The following is a 17822-nucleotide window of genomic DNA, read 5'->3' as shown; positions in this document are numbered from 1 at the left end:
TTGGATGAATTCACTCATTCATTTATAGTAGCAGCAGTGTGGTCCGGAGTGGAGTGAAGGAAAGAACATGAGGGTCAGAAGGTCCGTCTGTGACTTCCTAGCTGTGTGAGGCTGGAAAACCAAATAGTCTCTCAACCTCAGAATGCCAGGCCTGTGTGGCCTACCTCCCAGTTGTCTGTGGTAACTAGGTGAAGCTATGAGATACAAGGCAAGTCAAGGGTGTAAATACTGACCATACACCATCATTACAACTACACCAAAACAAAACAAAACAAAACAAAACAACAACAACAAAAAAAAAACACAAAAAACGAAGATGTAGGAATAAAGGCTGGAAGATTATATGCAAAATGTTGAACAATTATTTCATTAGGGCCTTGGGATTACAGGTGTGATTTTTATTTTTCATTTCTCTATTTTTCAAATGTTATGAGTCATAATTTTAGTTCTTTAAATGGAAGCTTTTAAACTGTAGTATCTTGTTACTACAGACCAAGCCTTAGTTATTTCCTTGGAAAGTCCTCCCTTCTTTCCATTCCCAAGGCCAATGCCCTAGCCCAGGCTCTCCACCCCCACCCTGGTCTCCCCATTCCAGCCTGCAGTCTGCAGCCAATATTTAACTTCTTTGTTTAAAAATAGGAAAATTTAGCAATACAGGTCCTCCATTCCCTCACAGCTACAACTTGGCAACAGTTGACAGGAACCAAGCAGCAGCTGGCCCTTATATGGGGCCTGCAGTCCCACCACTCACAGCAGGGCCTTGGCTGGCCCACAGGGCACCTTTGGAAAAAATAGAGAAAAGCATGTGTTCCTCTGAGAGAGGCAGCCCCACCTCGAGTGCACAGTTTGGCCAGGCCAGCAAAGGTTGGATGGGTTTTAGTCACCAGTCTCCAGCAAGGCTAGGCTGCCTCATGAGGGGCCCAGCCAGCATGCTGCCCCTACAACAAATGCCATAGTTAGGTGTCTTGGCCTCTGTAGACACAGAGATCTAAAATGTCCATAATAATGGCTCTTTGGCTCCAACTCTGTTTTTCTGTGGTACCCACAGCTCTGCCCTCTGCCTTGTCTCCACATTGCCTTTCCTCAGTCACAAGATGGCTTCAGAACTAAGAGTACCACCTGACTTACCATTCATCCAAAGATGAAAAGATGCCTCCCCATAACTCTCAAACAATATCCCTGGGCTACACCCCAATTGAATCACCTCTGAGCCAATTCATTTTGGACAGGATAGTGCCAGGCATTGATTGGCTTAGATTTAGGCTACCTGAACAGTTCACTTCAGCAAGGTGGACAGTGATTTATATCAGTGTTTCTCAACAAAGGCATTATTAACATTTTGACCAACATAATTCCTAGCTGTGCACTAGTAGTGCATCTCATTTAGCATATCTAGCACCACCCATCACATGCCGGCTGTGCATGCCAGTTGTTGGAATGACCAAAAACGCCCACACATTGGTCATACCCAGACACTCCTACATCTGGAAAGCTGGCCAGGCTAAATGGGCTGTAGCACATGGGGGAGGAGTGGTTCCTTAAAAACAAAGTCTAGTTCTATTAGGAAGATGGGAGATGTGAATGAATTCTGGAAAAGCAAGCCACAAATATTAACTACATTTTTGTTCTAGATGGGAAAAAAGAAAGAAAAACTACGGCTGTTAAGTTGTTAACATGTGATTCCCCTTCAGATGTGCTCCTGGTTATTATGGAAACCCCTTGCTTGTTGGAAACACTTGTAAGAAATGTGACTGCAGTGGAAATTCTGATCCTAACCTGATTTTTGAAGACTGTGATGAGATCACCGGCCAGTGTCGGAATTGCTTACGTAATACCACTGGATTCAAGTGTGAGCACTGCGCCCCAGGCTACTATGGGGATGCCAGGATAGCCAAGAACTGTGCAGGTACGGTACTGTAAGTCCTGGCCAGTGCACCTCCTGGATTTAGATGTATTTATCTTGGGAAAATATCTCAAGTGCCCCCCTGTCACTTTTCCAGGGCAATGCACATTCTCAGGAATGTGCATTCCAAACTCACCCCTGGTGGATATTGTCAAGGTTACTAATGTAACTTAGCTCATGAGCCAAGACACACTGACACAAATGAGCGCTTGCCTGGCTATCTTATATCCTTCCCATTTTGATCAAAGAAGAAAAGCAGATTTCCATGGACAGCCTATGATTGGCCAGAATTCTGAATGAAAATCTCCATGGTTCACATCACTTTTCTTATTCTGGAAGCTAAGTCCCATTTTTCAGTCATGTTTGGTAAAACTGACATTTCAGTATAATAGGTGAGCAAGTCAATGATAGAGCTTACTCACACCCTGATTTCCTCAACTTGTCAGAGCAACTATCTCAGGTAGAGTATAAGAATTGACTTCAGTTAGAGTGAAATGTATACATTTCATTGATAATTTCTATAACCCATTTGCCACACAGAATAAGGCTCTTCATAGGTAAAGTTTAATTGCCTTCCTCTAGGAATAAGGCTGTGACTTTGAGGGGAAGAAGGGTGAGGAAGAGGTATTGTACTCTTGTGGCATGCTCCTATAGGAAATCTCCTCACTAAAACAAAGTCCCACTTAAAAAGATTCTAAGTGCAAAGGTTAATATTGAGAGGATAACACATGTGGTCTTCAGAAATCATAATAAAAGTAAACATGTCTGCAAAAAAGCAAAGTGCACAAAGGTGTAATACTGAAAAGGACACAGGGAAGGAAGAGCGTTCTGTGTCCTGACGACTAAAGAAGAAAAGCAGGCATCAGAAAGAGGGCTGGCTGCTCTGGCTGGGAGGCTCAGTTGATTAGAGCATTGTCCCTCATACCAAAAGATTTTTGTTTTCAATTGTTTGCATTCAATTCCTTGTCAGGTCACATACCAATGTTGTGGGTTTATTCCTTGATTGGGGCATGTACATGAAGCAACCAATTGATGTTTCTCTTTCACATACATCTTTCTCTTTCTAGAGTGTGTGTGTGTGTGTGTGTGTGTGTGTGTGTGTGTGTGTGTACAAACCCTGGGGCAAGAATTTTAAAAATCTGCTGGCAAAATCAAAGCCTTAGACATTGATGAATATTCTGATTCTCAAAATATTTATTAAACTTATGTTTAAACTACATAGAAGCAGATCACTCTTAGAAAAGATTAAAGCTAAAAGCAATAAAGCATGATCTTGCTGAATGGTTTAATAAATCTAAATTTTGTGGAACATTAAACAGCTGAAATGTAATAAATGCATTTCCCCTTACAGCTAAATTTTTTATGATTTTTCTCTAAAGACAGTTAAGAGATGGGGAAAATTCGCAATTCTATTTCAGCTTATTGTTGGCATGGGTAGCTTAGGAATTTCTTTTTAAATATCACAAATTAATTTCTACTCTGAAATGGGGGTTTTGTTTTTGTTTTTTTCCAAATGACTATCTTGAAAATCTTCAGTAGATGAATAATGGGTTCTCAGGATTTCTAAATTTATGTAAATATGTTCCTAATTTTTTCCACGACATTATCCCTAGCCCTCACTGAGAGCTATCACTTGGAGGTTTGGAGTCAGCTTTGCCAAGGGTCAAGCACTGTGGAAGCCAAGATTTGCTCTTGGGCCTCCTCACTCTCTCCCAATGGACTACTTCTCCTTCACACCTGGCAATGACAACCCTGCAGTTGGATTAAACTGGAGAATCAAGCTGCAATGAAAGGCTGGCTTTCAGAGTTCAGTTGAATAATGGGTTCCATAATGATCTTGTATCTTGTGAAATTTACCAGGATTTTTTTGGACTGAAGCAGCTGTATAGTCATGTCAGGATTCCCCCCAAAAATTGGGAGAGGAGTCCTAGAAATTTAAATTTGTTTTCACCCAAGGTTCTCCTTTGAAAATCTCATTGGGCTGAGGCGAATATAATTAATGCCCATTGAGTAATTATATCCTGATAGCCACTATTTCTAGAAACCATGAGAACATTGCCATATTTTAAGCACTAAGAAATGAATCCCTAATCTCTTGTTTTTGTTTCCCACAGTGTGTAATTGTGGAGGAGGCCCATGTGACAGTGTAACCGGAAGATGCTTGGAAAGAAGTTTTGAACCCCCTACAGGCACGGACTGCCCAACCATAAGTAAAAATAACAGTACATGATTGACTAACACCACTTTCTCTAATGTGCTGCAGGTGGAGGACTAAGGAGAGCTATGCAATACCCCTCTCTAGAACCTGCCTGAGTTTTACCCCTGGCTTTAACCCTGTCTGTGCCTCAAACAAATGTACCCTAGACAAAAAATATTCAGTTGCCCACTTGATTCTAATTTGCAAAAAAGATGATTTACATTTATACACCTCTACAAACCTTATCAAGTCTTTAAGTTTAGCATCTTACCTAGTGGATAAAGGCAAACTCAGAAACATAATTCCCAAAGACTGGGTTTATTTTAGCTCCTTTTCTCCATTTTCTCTTCAGGTCACTAGATAATATGATATGCAGACAATGCTTTACAACTCTGAGAAAAATGAGATACTAAGAGATTTCAGTGGTTTGTCCCAGATCACTCCAAATCTGAAGTAGCACCAGAAATAAAATATTCAGGCCTTATGAGAAGGAGCTGATCTCTTTCTTTCCTAGATTTCTTTGTCACTCCTATCAATCAAATAGTGATTATTCCTGATGGTGCAAGGACCTGCTGAAACATTTCAAAACTAATTTCCAGAACATTTCATTTTAAAGAGTAACTAATATTTATCTTTAAGTAGAGTGATTTAAAGACTATATATTTTTTTTAACATTAGGTATCCCCTCCCCCTAACAAAAATATCTTGACATCTGAGTCCTCTGGACACAGGAGATTAATATTACCAACGAATCACATTTTAGAGGATGGCACAGAATGTGAGGCACAAGCAGGGTAAAGTTTACACTCTGATAGCATAAGTGGTCCCCTAAGCAAGGTCACTTTAAGGACATCATGATACCTGCCTGGCCCTAAGCACTTCCCCTCCAGCCTGATGTTCCTCTGAGAGTCGATATGAGTAAGACCATGTTAAACTTAATTAACATACTAACAGCTATTAACACTTCAATCTCCACTTACTAGTTCTCCAGAAGGAAGCACAATCTGAGAGAGAAAGAGAGAACAGGAATGTTTCAAAGGGTGTACTTGTGAGTGTGCCCCAGGAGGGCACTGGGATCCTGGTGGGAAATGACAGTGGTCAGAAGAACTCAAATGTGAAAAATGGAAAGCAATGAGAAATTGTAACTACTGCACCAGACAGGAGGTCAGGCCAAGGGAGGTGCTGAGGGAGTCACCTTTTGGGGTGAGACCAGGGAGTAAGAAGTGCTAGAACCCTAATTGAGATGAAAAAAAGATGACAGGAAAGGAGGAGTGCCTATCAAATGGCATCTTCACTAGTGGACATCAAGCAACAGCCCAAGGCCTGACATAAAGAGAGGCATCTCAGAGAGCTGTCCCTTTCATGCTTGCTTTTTCTCTCAGTTCACACTCAGTATTCATGTGAACCTACTTTCCCTTTGTTAGGTGTTAAGTGGAGATAATGTTGATGTAGTCTGGCTCATCTTGGACTCTACTCCACTTTGGATATAAGGACTAGTTCTGTGGCCCAGAACAGCACCTCATGAAACTAAAATGGAAATAGAATTAACTAAGGAAGTCCATATAGTGATCTAATGAAAGCAGCATGCTTCCCAGCTGACTTTTGATTTTGAAGAAATGACATGCACTTTCTATTTCTAGGCTGTGATAAGTGCATCTGGGATCTGACTGATGACCTTCGCTTAGCCGCGCTCTCCATTGAAGAAAGCAAATCCGGTGTGTTGAGTGTGTCCTCCGGTGCCGCTGCCCATAGACACGTGAATGAAATGAACTCCACCATCTACCTCCTCAAAGTATGCACAAATGTTTACCCTCTGCATGTTTTCATTCTGGTTTCATGGAGTCACCCCTAGAAACACCTATTAGTTTTGGTATCTGAGTCCCATGCCAATATTACACATTGTTAGCTCTAGGAAATTATGACAAGTTAATTGTAAGCATGAGCTTCAGCCTAACAAAAGAGGTTAATACTGAAAGCGAAGTGACTAAAAAACTGGTATCTATTGTATGTACAAAACTATTGAGGGATGCGAAACACTTATTTCCTTGGTGAAGCTGTACATTGGTCATTCAAATGATTACCACAGACTTACCATTACCTTACCCTCAATGTGCAATGTTTCTGAGAAGTTTCTCTATAAACTTTTCTCTCTTTTGTCTCTGTTTCTCTATCTCAATTTTTACCTCTATCTCCTACCCTTACCTTGCCTTCTCACTGTCATAGTCCCCCTCATTTTCCCATATCCCCCTCATTTACTCATATTCACACACACACTCAAACACACAACGTACTCACATCCTCTGTTTCTCCTCATAGATCCTGTGGTTACTCTCTAATAAATGAGTTAAAGGCAGGAAACAGATGAACTGTGCTTGTATATCTAAGCTTTAAGAAGTGGTTTCATTTTCCCCCTCTAAATCATGGGCTTCTATCACAACCAACAGATTTTTTTAAAAAACAATAATTAACTGAAAGGACAATAGAATTAATACTAGTGTACTTTTTTTTAACTTCGTTAGTCAATTTAGTATAATAGTTAAGAGCATAAACTTTGAATTTAGATTGTTTGCATTCAAATGCTGGTTCTGACACTTACTAGCTATGTAACCTCAGGTAAGTTTTTTTTTAACATCTTTATTCTTCAGTTTCCTCATTTGGAATTGAGGGAAATTATTGAACCAGCTCATGGATTGTTGAGAGAATTCAGTGAGTTGATTTGGCTGGGGTATTAAAACAGTATCTAGCATAGTAAGTGCTCATTACTTTGTGGAAGTGCAGATGACATGCACAGCAACTGTCCATATTATGCAACATGCAAAACAAAAAAACAAAAAAAAATGACAAAATTGTAGAGCGGGATGGAATCTTAGTGAGCATTCTGTTCCAAACCTGGAAATCCTTCTTGTCCAAACTCATCTGTTTGGATGCATGAAGGCACTAATTCTCAGGGGAGTCACTCAGATTCAGGTCTCTTGATACCACTTGAATCCTCTTTCCCCAACAACACAACTTCAAGATAAATAGAAGTATAGCCGACAGAAAGGCAGTGCCAAGTTCAAGGAGCCCACTCCAAAGTAATCTGAGTAAAGCCACATTTGGAATAAACTCCTCAAAAATTAAAAATAAAGTGTGTGTGTGTGGGGGGGGGGAGGGGGCAAATGGTCTGACATAAAGAGAATTGCTATCCTTATTTAAAAAAAAAAAAAAAGGAAAGGAAATTCCTAAACTCCATCTACATTAATTTGCGTGGGTTGATCATTCCTTCCACAGCCTTCCAAAATTGACATTTTAAAGCTCAGACACCGAAGGCCACCACCAGTTTATAGTGTGCATTTGTACAAATTAGAAAAAGGCACCCTTTCCCCACGGCCAACACAGCACAGCCCAGGGTCTGCCTGGTGAGCGGAGTTGAATGAATTTCAGCCCTTGGGTCTCTGAGAACCCTCTTGCAGTCCCCCACCTCTATACCATCCTGCAACAGCCTGCAGACCCACCACCATTTGGGGAACAGACTCACATACTACTCCAAGTCCTCTAACACAGGAAGAGTTTTGTGTTTATTTTTACAAACCTGGTGCGCACATCTACTGATTATTTTCAAAACGTTTCTTTTCCACAGACAAAATTGTCAGAAAGAGAAAACCAGTATATCCTAAGAAAGATACAAATCAACAACGCTGAGAGTACAATGAAAAGCCTTCTGTCTGACCTGGACGAATTAGCTGAAAGGGTATGTATTCAGTTTCTGGAACCACCTTCGGAGAAAGGACTTAGCTGGGGTGAGCCTGGCAAGTCACAAAAACTGAGGCTTCATACAGCTCAGAAAGTATGTAGTGACTCAAACATGTTACAATAAATCAAGAGCAGACTTGGTCTCTACTGTTTCTCCCCATTTTGACTGGTTTCCTTGGAAAGCTGTGCTTTCTGAGGAACTATTTTAACATTTGCTCTTGGTTAATATGGTTGATATATTTCAATTAGAAAAGTTGTTCAGCTGTTTGCCTTAGCATTTTATGACAAAGAGCTATAGAGCATCCAGAAATAAGCTTTACTATGTAGAATATAAAATTTAAATGTCTGCTAAAGGATGCATTAAATAATAAACAGAAAGAAGAGGAATGATGCTGAGAAAGCAATTTTGCACTTTGGCAGGGGAAAAAAAATCACTTTCAAACCTCACCTTATACCATATCTATAATAATAAAAGCACACAACCTTCCTGATGAAGCCAGAGCTGCAAGGGAAGCCCGGGTCCCGGTGCCAGAGGGAAGCTGGTGCTGGCGTCTAGGGGAAGGAAGGCCTACTCTTCACAAATTTCGTGCATCGGGCCTCTAGCACCAAAATAAAGTCCCAGGCAGATTGAAGACTTGAGTTTAAATTTCGTGCATCGGGCCTCTAGCACCAAAATAAAGTCCCAGGCAGATTGAAGACTTGAGTTTAAATTTCGTGCATCGGGCCTCTAGCACTAAAATAAAGTCCCAGGCAGATTGAAGACTTGAGTTTAAATCTTAAATTCAGAAGAAAACAGAACTAAATATTTATTTGAAATTAAAAGAAAACGACAATACATTTAAATGCAGCATGAGGAATTACAATAAAAAGATATAATAGATATGACAAGATAAAATTTCAAATACCCAGTAAGACAACTATCTAAATGAAAAAGTCAATGAAACTAAGAAAAATATTAAGGGAAATATGACTTGTAAAAGCTCTCGGAAATTAACCACAAAAGCATTGAAATTTGTGCAGAGTCAGTGTGAAATTCTATTAAATACACTCCCCAGCAGTCTAATGGAAAAATTTTTTGTTTGTTTTATTAATTCTCACCCTCTACAGCAACGGTTCTCAACCACAGGTAGAGCTGTAGAGCCTAAGATCATTGGAAAACACATATATTTACATTATAATTCATTAACAGTAGCAAAATTACAGTGATGAAGTAGCAACAAAAAATAATTTTATGGTTGGGAGTCACCACAACATGAGGAATTGTATTAAAGGGTCGCGGCATTAGAAAGGTTGAGAACCACTGACCTAGATAGATTTGATTATCACCCTCCATCTTATTGACTTGTTTTTAATTAGTATTCTAGGTACATTACTCTTTATACACTTACTCATCATTAACTGATTTATGGTTGTGAGATAATTTTTTAATCTCAGTTTAGAGCAAGGTGCACCTGTTTTATCATGTGTCTATATCATTAGTTTCCTTCCACAAGCAGAGTTACAGAAAAAAAATTTAACATTTACCTAGGCACTGCTATATATCATAGCCAGTAATTTTGCAATTTAAAGTAATGGCATTTCCTCTTTGGCACGGAGTCTTTTGCTAAGCATAAATGAGCGCCCTCTGGTGTTTGTCAGAAGAAGAGGTTTTCTTAGAGAGAGGACATCCTCTATCAGTCTTCCATTGCTTCAATTCAAAGTTTCCATAATAACCGAAATGAATACATTAATAACAATAGCATTTCTCCCTTGAAGGTTGAAGCCAAAGCCAAAAATACGATGTTGTGCTGTTCAAATATAATTCAATTTAAACTAGATCAAAATTCAACTTGTTAAATGTTTTAATGTTCTAAACTATTGTATTCATATATTTTAAAAGTAGAGAGAGGTGACATCAAGAATAATACTAATCTTATGCCTTGCATCATTTAATTTTGAAATGACCACCGATTTTGTGTCATTGGAAAGCCTTGGAATACGCCAAGAGGAAGATAGGCATTGGATGAAGGAGCGCATTGGCTCAGAATACAGCGTGCATTCAGAGAGCTCGCTATTTAGGGGAGGAACTGATGGCTGCATCACTGCTGCTCTGGGAGCTTTGTGCGGAGGGAATTTCAGACTTGCCGGGGAAAAAGCCTCTGGAGCTTATGTTTGCTATGATATCCTTACTTTCTTTTTTGTTTTTGCTTTTTGTTTTGGTTTTTGTTTGTTTTATTAATCCTCACCTGAGGATTTGTAAAGAGTGGAATGGAGGGAGGGAAGGAGGGAGAGAGGGAGGGAAGGAGAGAGAAAGAGAGAGAGAGAGAGAGAGAGAGAGAGAGAGAGAGAGAGAGAGAGAGAGAGAGAGAGAGACATTGATATGAGAGACACATCCATTGGTTGCCTCTTGCACACACACCAAACCTGCAACCCAGGTACTATTCAGTGCATAGGCCAACATTCTAACCACTGAGCAACCGGCCATAGCTATGTTATGATTTTTACATTCTCTCCCCTGACCAAGGGCCGCTTGCATGGGTTACACCTGGGAAGTATAAAAACATTCCAGATATAATCATGGCATAATCCACTGGCTAATACCGATGAAATGAGAGAATTTGGAAACGGCCACTTTTCTGTCCTGGGCAACTGTGCAATGGTCACCAGTGGTCTGTGTGGCGGATCACCCTGCAGTCCATTCAGGTGCCGTAGCCCCTTCTGACAGAACTGAGCCAAAACAAAGCCACACCACACCAGGTGCAGGAGGTGGGCATCCACCAAGTGGCAGGCGGAAGTTCTCCTCCTCTTAAATAGGACCCACGAGTCAGTCTCTAATGCCAAAAGGAAGTGCCCGGCCCCCATGCCTTGCATGCAGACAAGTGTCCTGGCCTTGAACCCTTTCTTAGATTAGCTTCTGCCCTTCCACACACAGAGAGACATGCACATACACATGCGCCCCCACACATCCTTTCTTCAGAAGCCACATTTGGGTTGGGGTTTCATTTTAACAAAGGCTTTGTGGGAACTCCAAAACAGAAGCTCCCGAGCTGAGAAACGGAGTCAGCTTCCCGGAGAAGGCGTCATTCACTCTGAGCCAGTCTGCCTGAACGGTTATTTGTACTCAAGTGCCACCGCTGCTGATGGAATCTGGAGCGCAGCACTGAAAACAGCATTTAGCCCAGCGCGCCTAAGCCTTTGAATCTCTGCGGCAATTCGTTTCACCAGCGACTGGACCACCCAGAAGCCACGGGATACGTGGAGCATTTCAAGATCGGCCTGCTTTCTTGACAATTTTCCCTTTGAAGCTTTAAGCTCTTTAGTGTACCATGTCAAACTGCTCGGCACACGTGGGAAATTTCCTAGTCTGGCGTTTGAGATATAGTAAAAATTCAAAGGGTAAATTACCTATGAAAGCCAGCTGGCTTGGGTTGAGCTGTGACTGACAGCAGAGGAATGGCATCTGATTTTGCAGCATTCTGTAGCGTTCTGTAATGCTAAAGCTGGTCATCAAAGCAGCCTTCATGCATGGTTTCTGGGACAATTTTACTGTATGTTATAGAACTTTCCTATGTCAGGGAAATTCCTGTTTTTGAAATACATTATTTCCACCCCCCACATATACATACATACACAACATCCCTTCTCCTAAATTTAATCTGCTGTTTACACGGTTTACTTATAGGAAAGTCAAGCTTCAAGAAAGAGCCAACTGGCTGAGAAGGAAAGTATGGATACCATTAACCACGCAACTCAGCTCGTAGAGCAAGCCCACGACATGAGGGATACGATCCAAGGTAAATATATCCTCTTCTGGTTCGCTCCCGGTCGTTCCTGTGATTAACAACAATAAACACTAATAGCTGCCATTAGTGCGTACGGTCGTGCCAGGGACTGTTGTTAGAGTGCTATAGGTTTGAACTTACATGAGGTCTGCGTTTCAAGTTAGTTACCTGGGATTTCTGAGCACTCTTCCTTCCTTGCAATTCTGTAAGTTTTCAAGAATAAATGTACAGAATCACCTACTTTGCAGGCCTTTTCCAGAAGTGGGATGCCAAAATATCTTTTCGGTAGAGGAAATCGCATGCCATGGTGTTTCTAAAATGCAGCAGTAGAACAGGATTCACATTTTTCTTGATAACTGGCAGCAAACACACTGCTTTTAGAGAGGCAGTAAACTGTCTACTAACCCACATCGCCCCGAGCTGTCTCTGACGCTCTTTCCCAAGAATCAGGCAGGCAACATGCTCTAGTCCCCAATCCAGACAAACAACAGGGAGGGGTGTATGTGAGATTTCTTGGCCCAGAAGCTTCCTGGTAATTTGGCCTTTCCCCTTGAAGGTTGGCTTGCGTGTGCTCTAGCCTCTGGTAAATACAGGTTGCATTTTAAAGCCTATCTTGGTGCATTGAAAACCAGCCTTCATTTACCAACAGAAAACAGGCAACTTGGTTTGTGCTAGGATAAAGAGAAATTCCTTGGGTTACAGTCTGCCAGGAAGCAGTGTATGTGTGTGTTCCCATGGTTTTTATTATTTTATACATTCAGAGCTGGATGATAAGACCAACTACGCCCCAGGGCACAATGGCAGTAAAGGGGCCCACAGTGGGAGATTCATATCTTAATACTGAGGTATAGGGGGCATATTCCAAGAAAATGGATATACTGAGCCAAAATTAATCATTTGCTATCTTTCCTTTGGTGCCTATAATGCACAATGAAACAAATGGCATACATTTGAAGCACTTCCCACTCGCATCCTCATTATTGCATGCTTTTGCATCTCCCAATAAAATACTCTTTTTCTCTAGCATTTTAGAGTTAGTATTGATTTGTTCTAAAAGTGAGATTAAACCTAGATTAGCTGACCTCATCTAATTAAGGAATAATGTCCCTTTACATAGCAAACAAAGCCAACGTTCATCTTAATAGGCCATCCGGAGAAAATAATTTACTTTTGCTTTTGTAACTCAAAGTTTTAGTCTAAAGCATTTCATTAGGAAAGTTCCTAAGCCCTCTTATTTAGGAAGTTTCTAAACCCTTTCACCCAGCAATTTTTCACCTTTTTCATCTAATGGTGCACATAAACTGACTACTAAAATTCCGTGGTACATCAAAGAATATAGGACATATTTTTACCAATTTGACAAAAAAAAAAGTATAATTTTGATTCATTCTCACCAGACAGCTATTGCCGTCTTTTTATTTGACAGTCTAAAGGAAAGGAGGTCCGTGTCCCTGACTAAATGGGTATTGCATGTTTTAAAAATTCTTGAGCACACCCGTGTACTGTAACACAGGTTGAAAATCACTGCTTTGAGCATAAGAAAATATGGGGGGAGGGGGAAATTACAAAAGAATGTAAATGGGAAACTAATTTCTAGAAATACTGCTCAGAAAGTTATAATAATGTATGAACAGTCTCCAAAGACCATTGGCAAAAATGCTATTGTCTACATTTCCTTTTTCTAATCTCTACTAGAAGTGGCTAAAATACAACAGATCAGAATTATAAATATAATATTTTTATCAAAACACCAAAGAATTAGCCTTGGAAATGCTAGTTCTAAGGGGAGGGTAACTTATGCTTAGTTTATTTCAGGAGTTAGTATTTTAGACTTTCTTGAAAAGTGAATGTTTAATCCCTTCATAAGTTTTTTTAGCATATCTTGGTGTCCCTAAAACTTTCTGAGCAGTATTTCTAGTATTAAAACTTCTTTCCTCTTTTTTCTCCCTTCACAATTCAGGAATGCTGCACCACACCACTAGTGTGTCATTGCCATTCCCAGCCATCTCTAAAATAACTACTGGCAACCTTCAAGCTCTGAGCCATATAAAATACAAGCCCTTATTTGGTATAATTTATGTGACAACAGTGGTTGTCTGCCAAACCGCATATCACACTCCACCACAGACACACAGCTTCATTTATGCCAGGAAGATAGAATGCTTCCCCCTGGAGCTCCTATAGCACAAGTTGGCAATTATATAATTTTCATCTGATCATCTGTAGTAGAAACAGGGAGTCAAAGAACTATTCAGCTCTGCTAATATTTTGACAACTCATTTAATCCCTCTGACTCTCACCAGTCCCTCCAGTTCTAATACTCTCCATCCTACTTCTGGTCATGGGGTGAAAATGACCCAGAGTCAAAATACCAACAGTCATATACAGAAGGCTAATAGCAATTGCAAAAAAAAAAAAAATGCATATGAAAAGAAATCCACAAACCTTTGTAGTATATCTACTCTGCAGAACCATCTGAAAGACTCACTTGAACAACTACAGTATACTCTAATTTTGGTTTAAAGCCTTGATAAATCCTTGGCTAACTTCTGGTTAATACCTCCAATGTATCCTACATATGGCAGGAGATACCTCAGAACATTTTCTCTAAGTTATATATTTTATATAAAAGGTGATCAAAGACCCCAGTTTTGTGTGCCTTAAATATTAATGTTTTTGAGCCACTATGTAAATGTGATTCAAAAACCAGACACAGGTTTCCATGAAATCAGGGCAGGCATTGTGTTAATCCCATTCCCATTCTGAAGACCCCAAATGGGAAGCAAAGAGGAGTGATTTTCTCGGGTTTTACTTCTCCCTGGAATAAATGTGGAACGCAGATGCCAGCATCAGTATTTGCAGTATGAACATCAGTATGCCCGTTGTCCCCCGTGTTTTCAATGGCTTGTCTATAAAAGGCTCAGCTATCTCTCCCTGCTGCCTCCTCTCATCATGTCCTTCCTTTCAGAGATCAACAACAAGATGCTCTACTATGGGGAGCAGCAAGAGCTTAGCTCTGAGGAAATCTCTGAGAAGCTGGTGTTGGCCCAGAAGATGCTGGAAGAGATTAGAAGCCGTCAACCATTCTTCACTCAACGGGAGCTCGTGGATGAAGAGGCAGACGAAGCCCATGAATGTAGGTCCCCTCAGCCCCTGGAGCCCAGCACATGTCTTCTTTCTTTGTGGGTCCAGGAGAGGACACAGAGACACAGGGCAACATTTGGTCAAAACAGCCAGTTCCCAATATTCACAGCTACTTGGAACTTATACGTGTCCTCGGAGTCATTCAGCACAAATTGACTATCTGACCATGACTTTTAGATCCAGGCCCAACCTTAAGCTTTTGAGAAACAGCTGGGGTTCCATAAGGAATCTATAGAAATTTTATCCCTGAGGAGGAAAACACAGGATGGAAACATGAGAAACAGGGAAGGAGGGCTAATGGAAACCAGTTCCCAGAATTACAGACTAGAAGCCAGTAAAACTATAAGCTCAGCAACATTCATGTTCTGAGGTCCATGAATGACTTTTGGTGACTTTTAACATCAATGGGAATTTAACATTTTTTTTAATGATACATGTAGACATCAAATCACTGTAGTACTAGTGAACCTCTGAGTTAGTCCCTATATCAGTTATCAGTTACTGTCTAACAATCCACCCAAACATATTCACTTAAAACAATAACCATTCATTTACCCTTGATTTCATGGGTTGGCAACCTGGGCTAGATTCAACCTGGACAGCTCTTCTCTGCTCCAGGAGGCATGGTTGAGATGACTCACGTGTATGGGGCCTTAGCTGAGATGACTGGGCTTCTCACTCCGTGTCTTAGGAAGCTGCCGATGATTGCTCATATGATGACTGCCTTCCTAGAGGGCAAGAATGGAAAGTGTAAGGCCTCTCGAGGCCTATCCTTAGAACCCAACAATGCCATATCCATTCTGTTGGTCAAGACCAGCCCAGGTTCAAGGAGTGAGGAAGTAGACTCCACTCTTGCAGAGCATTTGTGTCCATTTTAATCTACACAATCAAAAAAAGAAGCAACAGGTTTGCACATCATATTATGATTATTGCTGGTATCTCAAAACATTAAGTTCATCAATAATTCAAAATTATAATGGTTACTAGTTCCACCTCCACATCTTGTTACTTAATGCATTACTAAGCACATATCTTATCAATTTTTAAAAATATATTGATCTCCTTTGTAATTCTATGTATTTTACTTTATGCATTTTAATAAACATTTTCAGAAGGATTCTGAAGATTTTACTAGACTACAAAGGGCTCTGCAGCACAAAAAGGATTAGGAACACCTGCCCTAGATCATTTTCTTACAATTGTCACTAACAATTTCTGCTAACAATTAATGTGAACACTCTAAAAGAGGAATATTCTCACTATAAAGGCATAGTACCAGACATGTAAAGTCATAGAAACAGTAAAACCAAGGTAGAATCTCAGGCCCCATTTCTGAGTCAGGATGGAGTCAGTTGTCAGGAAGGCTGAAGTCTAAGGTCACTGCCAGATACTTCAATGTTCCTTGCCTTTTTTGGATTTTAACAAGACTTCCCTGGAGAAATGGGACTAGTGAAGGCATTTTCAACCCCTTTCTTTACTCAGCCATGAACTTTTGTCTTCTGTTCATGGTGATGAAAGAAAATATTTTTTTTTTAAATTGAACAAGTCAGATTGATATTCCCTGAAGAAAAAGTGGAATGAAGACACATAGTCAATGCATGCAACTTTGATTAGAAAGCTAAGATACATATACCATTACCATTTAATCTTCTTCCCTCCCAAAATAATGATTTAGGTTTGACCTAAAGGAGCTAACTGGAGAGAGCAAAGAAAAATGAATGGTTGTGAACATCATTTGGCAGTAACACACAAGATAATTTTGGTTATTTTAATAATAGGATTATAATATATCCAAATCCATTTTATATGGTAAAATTAGAAATAATCTGGATAATAATCAACATAGTATAATTGCATGGTTTCTACATAAAATGTAACCTCAATAGGAAAGCTAATCAAACTTCCTTTTGGCTGACTGCCATCCAGGGGCTCTCAAATCCTACAAAATACTACTTTTTTACTTCAAGTATGAAACATGGACTTATTTCGTGAACAATATCACCCATCTTTATTGCTAATGAGGCCATAGTCTGACAAGTTTTTATCTCTGCTAAATGCTGGATGGAATGGGAGGAGATAAGAGAAGCCTGGACTGAATTTCCATGTATTTTTTTCCAGTGTTGAGCCAGGCTGAGAGTTGGCAGCGGCTGTTCAATGACACCCGCTCTCTGTTTCCTGTGGTCCTGGAACAGCTGGAAGACTACAATGCTAAGTTGTCAGACCTCCAGGAATCACTTGACCAGGCCCTTGACCGTATCAGGGATGCCGAAGACATGAACAGAGCCACGGCAGCCAAGCAGCGGGACCACGAGGTACAGTGGGCACTCTAACTGGAAATACACTTCAGGCATGAACAACACAAATGTGTGCCAAAAGGGTACAGTTTGGTATACAATTTTTAAAAATACTGAAACATTTAAATATTCATGTTTTTAAAATACTTTCACATTTTTGGCACAGTAATTTGCTGATGTAAATGTGTACATCCAAAACCAAGTAGTGACCGTTAGAATTGTTTGCCTTTTGCATTGATAAGAATGCAGTCATTGGTGCTTGGGTCCACTTGTATGAATGTGTTGCTCTTGAAAGCGAGAAATATGGCACTATTCCTATGCCTAACTTTTTCTTATGCCGAAAACACTAGAACAATAAAGCAGCCCAGAATGATGTGCATGTAAGGATGTATGTAATTTTTATAGGTGGTGGGGCTGAGATTGGAACCCAGATCTGCCTGGGGCAAGGACAACGAGTGGACACTGACCACTCTCTAAAGCCACCTTCTCTTCTTCTGTCCTTTACTCTTCCTTCCTACAGAAACAACACGACAAAGTGAGAGGACACATGGATGGGGTGAATGCCTCCCTGAGGACATCTTTAGACTCTCTGGTAACGCCTCGTCTGACCCTTATAGAACTTGATGAAATAATAAAGGTAAGGACACAGGTGGCCTGTGCAGGTTTGTACTGACAGCAGATTAGAACAGCAGCTCAGTGTCACGGAATAATTGAATCCAATTCAAATCTATCAATTTATCTGGCATTATAAAACTAAGATCAGGTGACTAAATTTTTCCGTTTCTTTTATT

The 17822-nt window shown here is 40.3% G+C and overlaps 1 protein-coding gene across 2 annotated transcripts in view; it reads left to right on the top strand.

The window, feature by feature from the left end:
- Window positions 1–17822, top strand: part of LAMA4 (laminin subunit alpha 4) — a 123378-nt gene that overhangs the window by 51635 nt on the left and 53921 nt on the right. The window contains exons 6-13 of one of the 2 annotated variants that reach the window (XM_084889870.1): window positions 1692–1906; window positions 4018–4092; window positions 5741–5892; window positions 7720–7830; window positions 11494–11605; window positions 14562–14729; window positions 16856–17049; window positions 17552–17668. In XM_084889870.1, the coding sequence (XP_084745996.1) occupies window positions 1692–1906; window positions 4018–4092; window positions 5741–5892; window positions 7720–7830; window positions 11494–11605; window positions 14562–14729; window positions 16856–17049; window positions 17552–17668 (1144 nt within the window). Of the gene's footprint in view, window positions 1–1691; window positions 1907–4017; window positions 4114–5740; window positions 5893–7719; window positions 7831–11493; window positions 11606–14561; window positions 14730–16855; window positions 17050–17551; window positions 17669–17822 lie in introns of both variants that reach the window. The other variant, XM_084889869.1, reaches the window with a different exon arrangement.

Source organism: Pipistrellus hanaki (assembly GCF_964339955.1).
Source record: "Pipistrellus hanaki genome assembly, chromosome: 7".
Classification (NCBI taxonomy): Eukaryota; Metazoa; Chordata; class Mammalia; order Chiroptera; family Vespertilionidae; genus Pipistrellus; species Pipistrellus hanaki.
Note: the sequence above shows the minus strand (reverse complement) of the source record. Positions and strands in the feature narration are given on the sequence as shown.